This window comes from Heliangelus exortis, chromosome 2 (genome assembly GCF_036169615.1).
Source record: "Heliangelus exortis chromosome 2, bHelExo1.hap1, whole genome shotgun sequence".
In the NCBI taxonomy this organism is placed as follows: Eukaryota; Metazoa; Chordata; class Aves; order Apodiformes; family Trochilidae; genus Heliangelus; species Heliangelus exortis.
In genome coordinates, this window is record NC_092423.1 from 129,127,716 (window position 1) to 129,137,856 (window position 10,141).

General features: G+C 41.2%; 1 protein-coding gene across 1 annotated transcript; it reads right to left on the reverse strand.

Annotated features, from left to right (window-relative positions):
• Nucleotides 1-528: 528 nt before the first annotated feature.
• RIDA (reactive intermediate imine deaminase A homolog) lies at nt 529-10,110 on the reverse strand. The gene is made up of 6 exons (XM_071738026.1): nt 9,754-10,110; nt 4,667-4,772; nt 4,109-4,163; nt 3,354-3,422; nt 1,874-1,929; nt 529-1,443 (listed from the first exon to the last, which is right to left on the reverse strand). Exons 1-6 carry the CDS (start codon nt 10,041-10,043, stop codon nt 1,384-1,386), a joined length of 636 nt encoding a protein of 211 aa, XP_071594127.1. The 5' UTR covers nt 10,044-10,110; the 3' UTR covers nt 529-1,383.
• Between the last annotated feature and the right edge of the window lie 31 nt (nt 10,111-10,141).

The window sequence follows — 10,141 nt, forward strand, 5'->3', positions numbered from 1 at the left end:
TTCCCTCTCACAGTATGTTTAATAAGGCAGATACATGTTTCTGCCATTCATAGTACATTCTCCAAACTGCTATATTTAGCTTTTTACTTTCTACACAAAGAAAGTAAAGATAGAATGATGGTAGCACCCCACACGTATCTGGACAGTCATCTTCACAGAACAAAAGGCATTGAGGTGGCACAGGCTACTGCTCATTTCCCCAAAATGAAACCAGTTCTGTGCTTAATCATATGGCTGTGGGGAAGACAGGGAATCAGCTCTACCAGGAGATAGCTGACTTTCAAACTACTTCCTGAAAAACATGGTATCAACTTCTCCTTGATGAGGAGATAAATCCAGAGGGATGGGATAACTTACTAGCATCACTAGTGTGACTTCAGCATTGCTTAATTGCCCCATCAAGCAGATGCTTCTGTCCTTAATGGCAGAAAGAAAAATGCCAAGAAGTGCAGTGTCATAGTAGCTGAAAGCTTCCTTTCTTGGAGGATTATTTTCATCCATAGCTATTAGGAGACAGATAATAAAAACTTTCTTTTGGTTTGAAGGATTTCTATTGAATAAGCAAGATGGACTTTTTAATAATGGAATATCAAAGCTTAACCAGGAAAAGTTTTTTCCCAGAATAGTTTTACAGATGAAAATAGAACTTATTAAACAGGATTATTTTTGGTAGGCTTTTTTTTTCGCTTGTTTTCATTGTTTTTAATCAAGAGACAGTAAAATCTGAATTGCTATGAAAAAGATTATGAAAAAGGTTACAGTGATTAACTTACAGTTGATTTATAACATTAGCACTCTATTTCAGAAAAGCCTTATTTTCTTCTTACTGTACTTAATACTTCCACATGAAAAAAAAGGTAAGTTTCAAAAGTAGAGTACCCCAAAGAGTAAATTTTTTAAAGAAAGAGTCTAAGACAGTTTATAAACAAATATACCAAAATTCCCAAAATGTAGACTAAGCAATTAAAGTCTTCTACTGTTTTTCCATCTGTCATTCTTTTGTATTTAAAACTGCTACTAAAACCCTGCTATTATAAATCATTACAGTTCTCATGTCCACATCACCCATATTCTAACTGTCATCCCCCAAATGTGAATTTAATACCTGGATATCCAGTAACCATCACAAAAGGGCCCTGTCCTAGAATCAAGCTTGGCTGATTTGAGGACTCCTGGAGGTTTCAGTGTTTGCCTGCACAGAACTCACTGTGTGCTTACATTTTCAAGAATCCAAGGCCACAATCCAGAACAAAGCATCTTCCCTCACTAAGTTTAGTGATTCCAACTGAATGTAACTATGGGATGTGAATTTTAGGAATAGGATTAAGGGAGAAGTGTTATATCTAAAGCTGCTGTTGTAGTATATTCAGTCTCTATTTATAGTCAGGCTGAAGCATCTTGGAGTCCTTGAATTGCAATAGCTTCAATCTCAACTCGGGCACCCTGTCAGAAAACAATGAAGAAACATAGTAGCAATTTATTACATCTATTTTATGAAGAAATTGCATGTATAACACAACCTTGTAAGAACTATGTGACATTTGAGTGAGATTTTACTTCTGACAGCTATATGACTAATTTAGCAATGTTAAAAAATATTGAAAATTCACTTTCTTCTTCTTTCAGTATCACAACCCCTTATTTCTTGTGTTGTAGCCATTTTCCACCATACAGAAACATTGCCAGAGCTCTTCTGTGTAGGAAGACGACTGATATGCTTAGAAGGAAAAACTAAATAATTAAGACTTTTCATTAAAATTATTGCAATGGAAACAACTCTAGAACAAGAAAAGCTGTCAGAATGCTTCAGAAGTGAAGAGTTTCAGATATTTTTTTTTTTTTTTTTTTTTGTAGACTGAAAAGTGACACTTACTTTTGGCAGAGCAGCAACCTGATATGCTGCTCTGGCTGGGAAGTTTGTCTTGAAAACTGTAATTTAAACAGAAACACCCACCAGTCACTTAACTTTGCTTGATAAAACACAGTTCAAAGTCATCTGTATAAAATGCAGTCATAGGAATGGTTTCTGGTTCAAGGCTACAAGTAAATAGCATTCTGTGCCAGCTATCATTTCCCCCTTGTTGTTTTTTTTTGGGTCACTGACTGCTCTGACACCTCAGGAAGTTACCATTCATCAAGATGTCAGCTGCAGTTGTGCCCCAGTGGCCAGTGACACCTTGCACTCTGCTAACACTGCATGGCCTTAACACCAGCTTGGCTGGAAACAGACATTAAATCAAAATGGTGATTATCCAATTGCAATCACCATGGAGTGGGAGAGGGCTCTTTCACAGACAAAGCAAGAGGGAAAAATCAGCCTCCTACTGAGAGTCATGAGCAAAGATCCTAGATTTGCCTTAAGTCAACCTCACATGAACAGAAGGCAGAGGAAAAATAAGCCTTTGAACTCCATTCCAAATTTGGCTGATGCTCAAGGATTTTTAAAAAATCAGGGTGGGCTGGGGGTGAGGGCATGAGTGGGAGAAGAGTATTGATCAAGATATAAGAACTGAATTTATAGAATCATATAACACTTCTGGTTTGAAGGGACCTTTAAAGACCATCTAGTCCAACCCCCACCCCTGCCAAAGGCAAGACCACTTTTGACTAGATCAGGTTGCTCAATGCCCCATCCAACCTGACTTTGAGGATTCCAAGGAATGTGCAAAATTAAATGAAAGTTTTACTAGCGAGAGTTAACACTAAGCTCAGAAATGATAAATTCAGGGCCCTGCACTGACAAGAGACAGGATATTAACTCATACAACAGCTTTCTTAAGCTACAGGTAGGAAGCAACAAGTAACTAAGTATCCAGTGGGTCTGTTTTTACCCTGCTTAAAGACACAAAGAATTAAATTTTGACATGCAGAAAGCCTTCTTATATATTTTTATAGCTCATCAATAAAAGACTTGATTCAAGACCAAATGTTCCTATCTAATTAATACCCTATAAACTATATAAATAGGAAACTTACATGCATGCTCTCCCAGATTTTTCTGCACAATATGGCTCATTTGGAATCACCTATTTCAGTCCACATTCAGTTTCATTAAATGAAGCTTTTTTTTTTTCTTATGTGGAACAATGTGTCTCATCCTTGTCTAAAAAATGAGTCCTGTGCCATAACAATGACCCACAAATCATTCAAAGATACAGACTTTAATAAAATGGAGAAACAAAATCAGAAATTAAGCATTTGTAGCTTCATACAGCAGAATTATAGTAGGGACAACACAGCACCTAGCAAGGTGAAGAGGCATGGAAGATCAACCTATTGGAATAGCAGAAGCTGATCTTCACACGACAGTGAGTTAGTGGGGTAGTAGGACATAAATCCACAGATCTACTTACATTGTTTGTAAATATCATTAATATCATTGTAGTCCTTCATGTCAGCCATCAAAACCGTAGTCTTCACAACTAGAAATTACATAGCTGCAGTTATTTTAGACCTCTTACATACAAAAGTTGAAAATCTTTACTACATTTCTTGCTTTTATTTCATAAATTCCTGTCAATTATTCCAAACGTTTTGACAAGTTTTGCAAATAGATACTGACCATTAGAGCAACCACCTAAAAAATATGAATACCTAGCACATAACAAAATTTGAAGGAATTAGACATTTCTGACCAGCTCTGAAAATATATATTTTAATTTCATTCTAAGTCCTATTCTTCCAAGAGGTGCAGAACTCATAAGCAGGTCAACTAAAAAAACTTGTGGTAAGCCAACTGTTGGTAATAAATTATATCATACATACTATTTGCTGCCAAAAAAAAAGTCTATAAAAGGCCTGAGAAAACACAGTTTATGATACAATTTTGTATTCCTGATTGCCCAACACAGCATTAATCCTGGTTTGGCTTCACTATTAGATTTCTCCTCCCCCAAAATATTGAAAGTGCTTAGAATATTAAAACCATAGATGCAAACCTGCTTTTTCCTGAAGCAAAGCCCAGGGTGTTTAAAATCTCTGTAGCAAGTTGTAGCTCTGTCTGTACCTGAGCTTCCTCAGTTAAGAGTTAAAATATCAGTGCCATGGGCAGAAAACTTCAACTGATTGCAGAGACTTGCATGTTGATTACTTATTTAGCAGTACTTACCACTGCCATAGTCACAGCCTGCAGCTTTCAGGATTTCTCCCATATTTTTTAGAGCCTAATGAAATATGAGACAAATACCTTTATCAGCTGGGTTGTATTTAGGTAAGTACATAAATATGAATTATACTGTAACATGGATGTAGCCAAGTTACAAGTTCACACAGCAAATCTTCAGCAGTCTTCAGTGGATAAGCAAAAATCAGAAATCAATAAAAGGGAGTTTCTAATGAACTACAAACATTAAACCATCCTTTCATGGATGCATGATGCAGCTCCATCGCATCCTATTACCTAGTGCCACCTCTTTGCTGCTTGAAGAATAAATCCCCAGCTTTTACTGGGGATCTAAACCTTTGTTACAAACACATATTCCTCCCGTGACCTCCAAGTTGTCTGGGTAGAAAATGACAGGAAAAGGATGGATTGATTTCCTTCAGCTCTTCCCTCACCTCAGAGGATGTGACACATGCTCTCTAGGTTTCTTCAGTTCCTCATAAATCCATGTTTAACTAAGCAAATGCCAATTCCATATAACTTTACTGCTAGAAGACATCTTACCTGCTTAGCTTCTTCCTTTGCCCCTCCAGAGATGAGCTGCCCAGTGGAAGGGTCTGTACCAATCTGTCCTGCAATGTAGACTGTCCGGTCCACCTGCACTGCTTGGCTGAAAACACAAGTGACATTTTAGGTTTAATGTTTCCCCACTGAAACATTCAGCTATCTGAAAGCACATTTCACTTTTTCTTCAGCAAGTTATAATACCTCAAAAAGGCAGAGGACTTAGGTGATGCACAGCAAGTCTGTACATGTAGTCATATGCTGAATCTGCTTATGCTTTGGGAGAGCTGGGATTAGATCACAGCTATGTTACTGTAGCTTTGTTTTCCAGGTAATAAACCCTGTATGAGCACAGCAATACAATGCTAAACACAGCTACACACCTTCCACACTGCAGACAGCTCAGAGGACACACATCTGCCCAGATAAATACCTCATCCTAGCTTGAGAGGTAGATAATACCTTTCATCTGCATCTCAGCTGCAAAGCAATGAAGAAAACAAAAAAACAAAAAACAAAACAAAACAAAAAAGTGCTGATTAGAAAATGTAACATTTTTCTTCTCAAACAGGAAACTTGATAATGAGTTAGAGCTGTGAGGTGAAGCCCCCTGCATGCCAGTGCTTTGGCAGTATTCCTCCAGTCATGAATTTGGCCAGTCAGTACAACACTTTGATCACTTCACTCCCCAAACAATCATACTCTTCCAACAACATAACCTGGATGACCTGTTGACTGGGCTAATTCAGAGGAATGCAGAATGAAAGCTATTTGTAAAACATTTTTATACAAATGCCAGGTGTGTTTTTGGTGAAGCCATTGGCAGTTAATGTCTCTAATTACCACAAAGAGATTAAAAGATTAAAACAAAGGTTTCAGCTATCTTCCAAATATCATGCAAGATATGCAATTTACTTCTCTTCAGCTGGTAATAAGAAGTATTGTCCAAAGAAATTAGAGAAAAATCCGTTTTAAAGTGTTTGTAGTGTGTCAACACCATTTTTCTTATCACTTCCCATTCCAAAAGAAAAGACATTGTTTTGACACTGCAACAAGGCCCTCAAGTTATACAAACTAGAGGTAGGCATCTCTCTGAAGTATCTAAATGAAATTAGCTTCCCTTTAATGTCAATGAAAGAAGGAAAGTACTCTCAGGGAACATTTTTATTACACCTCTTCTCTTAATTGAGACTGGTCAAACTGGATCAGCTTGATCCATCAATTTCACAGGAAACCAACTCAGAAAAATGATTAGTTAGGCAATCTGAACAGTGCCAGCACTCCTATCTTTCCTTCCACTCTGTCCTCCACTTTCCTGTAACTTCATGAGAGAAAAAAAAAAGCCAGTTACTTCTCTGACATAGCATAATACCTTATGTGGTGATTATTTTCTCTATATCAACTAAGAGAGCTGGAGAAAAAAAATCAAAACACTACACCATTTAAGGAAGAGAAACTAATATATTAAGTAGTTTTCTAGCTAAATAAGTTCAGCTGATAGAAAAAAAACATGTGTTTATGAACCAAACAGACGTGCTGCTTTAATATTAGTTTCTTTCTTACCATGTCCTGCTATGTTTGAGGCACAGGCCTCAGACCACAAGCTTCTGTTTCTGTTTCAGAGAAAATGATGAAACGAGAAGGTATGAGCTCTCTAAAGAAAGAGATTGCCTTGTACTGCTTTCTATAGAATCAATGAATCTGCTGAGTTGTAAGGGACCCATCAGGATCAAGTCCAACTCCTGTCCCTGTGCAGGGCACTACAAGGATCACACCACGTGCCTGAGAACATCATCCAAACGCTTCTTGAACTCAGGCAGGCTTGGTGCCATAACTACTTCCCTGGGAAGCCTGTTCCACTGCTCAACCACCCTCTTGGGTGAAAAACTTTCCTTGTTATCTCACCTAAACTTCCCCCAGCACATCTTCCTACCATTCCCTTGGGTCCTATCATCGGGTACCAGAGAGAAGAGGTCAGCACATGCTCCTCCTCCTTCCCTAGTGAGGAGGCAGTAAGCTGAGATGAGGTCTCCCCTCAGTCTCCTCTCCTCCAGGATGAACAAAGTGCCTTTAGCCACTCCTCATATGGCTTTCCCTCTAAACCCTTCACCAACCTCACAGCCCTCCTCTGGACACTCTCTCGTAGCTCTGTGTCCTCTCTGCACTGTGGTGCTGCACACAGAACTCAAAACAGGGCTGCATCCCTGCAGAGTACAGTGGGACAGTCACCTCCCTTGACCCGCTGGCAATGCTGGGCCTGATGCACCCCAGGACTCAGGTGGCCTCCTGGCTGCCAGGGAACACTGCTGGCTCATGACATTGACCAGAACCCCCAGATCCCTTTCCTTGGGGCTGCTCTCCAGCCTCTCAGTCCCCACGGGGTATGAATATCCAGGGTTACCACGTCCCAGGTGCAAGAAAGGAAATGACTATTGGGATAGACTATCCCAACAAGGGCCTTTCAACTTTGGACAGCCCTAAATAATGAATAATTGGAAAAAACAAACTGAAGCCTTCTGATACCACTACCAGGTAACAACTGCAGCAGTTTAATCCCCTTCTTTGATCCTCCACCTTCTTCTCTAGGTATGCTTACGGATGGCATCCTCCATTCACTGAGGCTGTTAACAATCTACCAACTAAAGGGTAAACTTCTACTGAAGTCAAACACATCACTGAAGCTCAGATAAAGTGCAACACAACTCCCAATCACACTTTAACTGTAGAAGTAACCTATAACCAGGACAAATCATAGCTATTCTTTAATCTCTGATTTAGCAGAGATCTGAGTATGTGCCTGAAGTCATTCAGATTTCAGTATACCTAAGTGCATAACTGGACAGACTAGAAGAACATGTTCCATCAGAGAGATGGTGCTAAGAAGCACCTTCCAAACAAGCACTGCAAAGTTAATAAAATCTTCTTTACACAAATGATTGTTGATTGATACAAGAATCTGTGCTAGCTTTTAAATACTTTAATATTATTAATCAGGGGTGTGCATATATATACATATATAGATACCCATAGACACTTGCACACAGGAGTCTTCTCATGTATCTACCCACTTCCCCATCTTAAAGTCCTGGACACTGGATGCAGTGAAGGAAATTTTAAAATACACTCAAAGATCACCAAAAAAAGCATACAGAAGGGCTGTAGCAGAACCAGGAATGCAGCCCACACCTCCCAATTCTTCATTCTATATATTAAGCTCTCATTCCTCTGTTACCATGCTCAGAATCCAGTGGCAGTAATTTCTTACGCAACTTTTGCTCACTGGACTTTGACAGGTTTACTGAAACCTGATAAACTAAGTTAGTGATAAACTTACTGATGTTAGACCTATCACAGAATTAACAGGCTGTATAATAAACATTATTTCATTGAGAACTACAAACAAACACAAAATGGTGGAGTTCAGTTAAATCACAACACAAGTGGAGACCTATGTTCAACACCTGGCCAGCTGATGAGTGTCTGTACACAGGCAAAGAAATGTTGCCTTCCCATATCTTAGAGGTCCCTGGCAATAATCCACCAACAGTTTACTGCTTGCAGAAATTAACCATCACGTCATGTCTCTCTGCTTATACCCTCTCTATTTCTCCATCTGTACAGTTCTTATAAAGAAGACAGAGTTTGAATCTCAGAAAGCTCAACTTCCAAGTAATGGAACAAAAATGCACCTGGAAGGCACTAAGAAGCTAAAAGTGTAAAGATCTAAACCAAAGGAATCTGTGTTTTTATTGGGAAAACAAATCCTGGAAGCAGAATTGAAAATGCCCTGGTAAGAATGCCTTAATACCTGCAATATGGGTCTACTATAGTTACTGAACTTTTTTTCAAATCCAATTAGCAATCAGAAACCTTTCTGCAAGGAAACCTTTCTGCTGGGATATTGTAAAATTACATTCAGAACTACTGCAACTAACAACTTACTTGTAAAAACGTTGAACACCATCTTCATAGAATCATAGAATTGGCTGGGTTGGAAGGGACCTCAGAGATCATCAAGTCCAACCCTTGATCCACTACTGCTGCAGTTACCAGACCATGGCACTGAGTGCCACATCCAGTCTCTTTTTAAATATCTCCAGGGATGGAGAATCCACCACTTCCCGGGGCAGCCCATTCCAATGCCTGATCACCCTCTCAGTAAAGAAATTCTTTCTAATGTCCAACCTAAACCTCCCCTGGCACAACTTGAGACCGTGCCCTCTTGTCTTGCTGAGGGTTGCCTGGGAAAAGAGACCAACCCCCACCTGGCTACACCCTCCTTTCAGGGAGTTGTAGAGAGTGATGAGGTCTCCCCTGAGCCTCCTCTTCTCCAGGCTGAACACCCCCAGCTCCCTCAGCCTCTCCCTCAGCATAGGATCTGTGCTGGAGTCCCTTCACCAGCCTGGTTGCCCTCCTTTGGACCTGCTCCAGGACCTCGATATCCTTCCTAAACTGATATATAATTATATAAATATATATAAAACTAATATCAGGGAAGATGTATAAAACTTATATAATTTTACAGCAGTTAGTTTTTAGACTGAAAAACATTCACCGCCTGTTGGCAGTCCCAGTCAAAATAAGAAGAGATTTGTAGTTCCCTGGGAACTCTGGAAGTGCCCAAACACTTGCTGGGTCGGGCTCAGCCTCCTGTCCATCTCCTCACTCCACATGCTGTTTTCCAGGCAAGCATTATTTTTTCCCTGAGAGGAATAATTCTTTCCCCGTATTTTTGCTTGTTTGCTTTCATTCACCAATTCATTCACTAATTCCAGGATTATTTTACCAAACTGACTTTCGGAAAAATGTCTGAAAACCTCAGCTAAAACGATCAGGACACCCCTGGCCTTCCGGTTAGGCTGAAGGCTGCCGGTGGCACTGCAGACCCCCTGGTGTCCCTGGGATAGAAGGGGCTTACCGGGGGGGAGATGAGGAGATGGGTCCCTGACCGGGGGGAGGTCCCCTCACCACCGCTGCCTGTCACACACCGCCCTCCCTCCCTTCCTCCCCGCCCCAGGGTCCTACTCAAGACCCGACCGGCAAAACCTGCTCACTTCTGCTTCAGCCACCCCTTCGCTAAGGCATACCTGTAGGGACCCACCGCTGGAGGGCTCTTAGCAGTGCTGATTATTTTCTTCACAAGCGAAGCCATCACTGCTGCCGCCGCTCCACTGACTGTTGCCTTCCCCCGATCGACTCCTAACGCCCCAGCGCACACGCGGTCACCACCGCCTCCCCGCGGGGGGTTCTGGGAAATGTAGTCCTTCAGGGGAGGAGGGGAGGAGTGCGCATGCGCGCTGCCCCGGTTCGGGTGGCAGCGTGGAGCGGGCGGAGGCCGCGCCGTAGCTGCGTGTTGGGATCGGCCCGGTGTCTGCATCGCTGGCCCCTGGGCGGCTCGCCCACCCACGGGTCGCCAGCCCCTCCTCGCCTCCCCCTGCGCTACGGAGAGAACTATCAACCCCGGCTGAAAGCCTC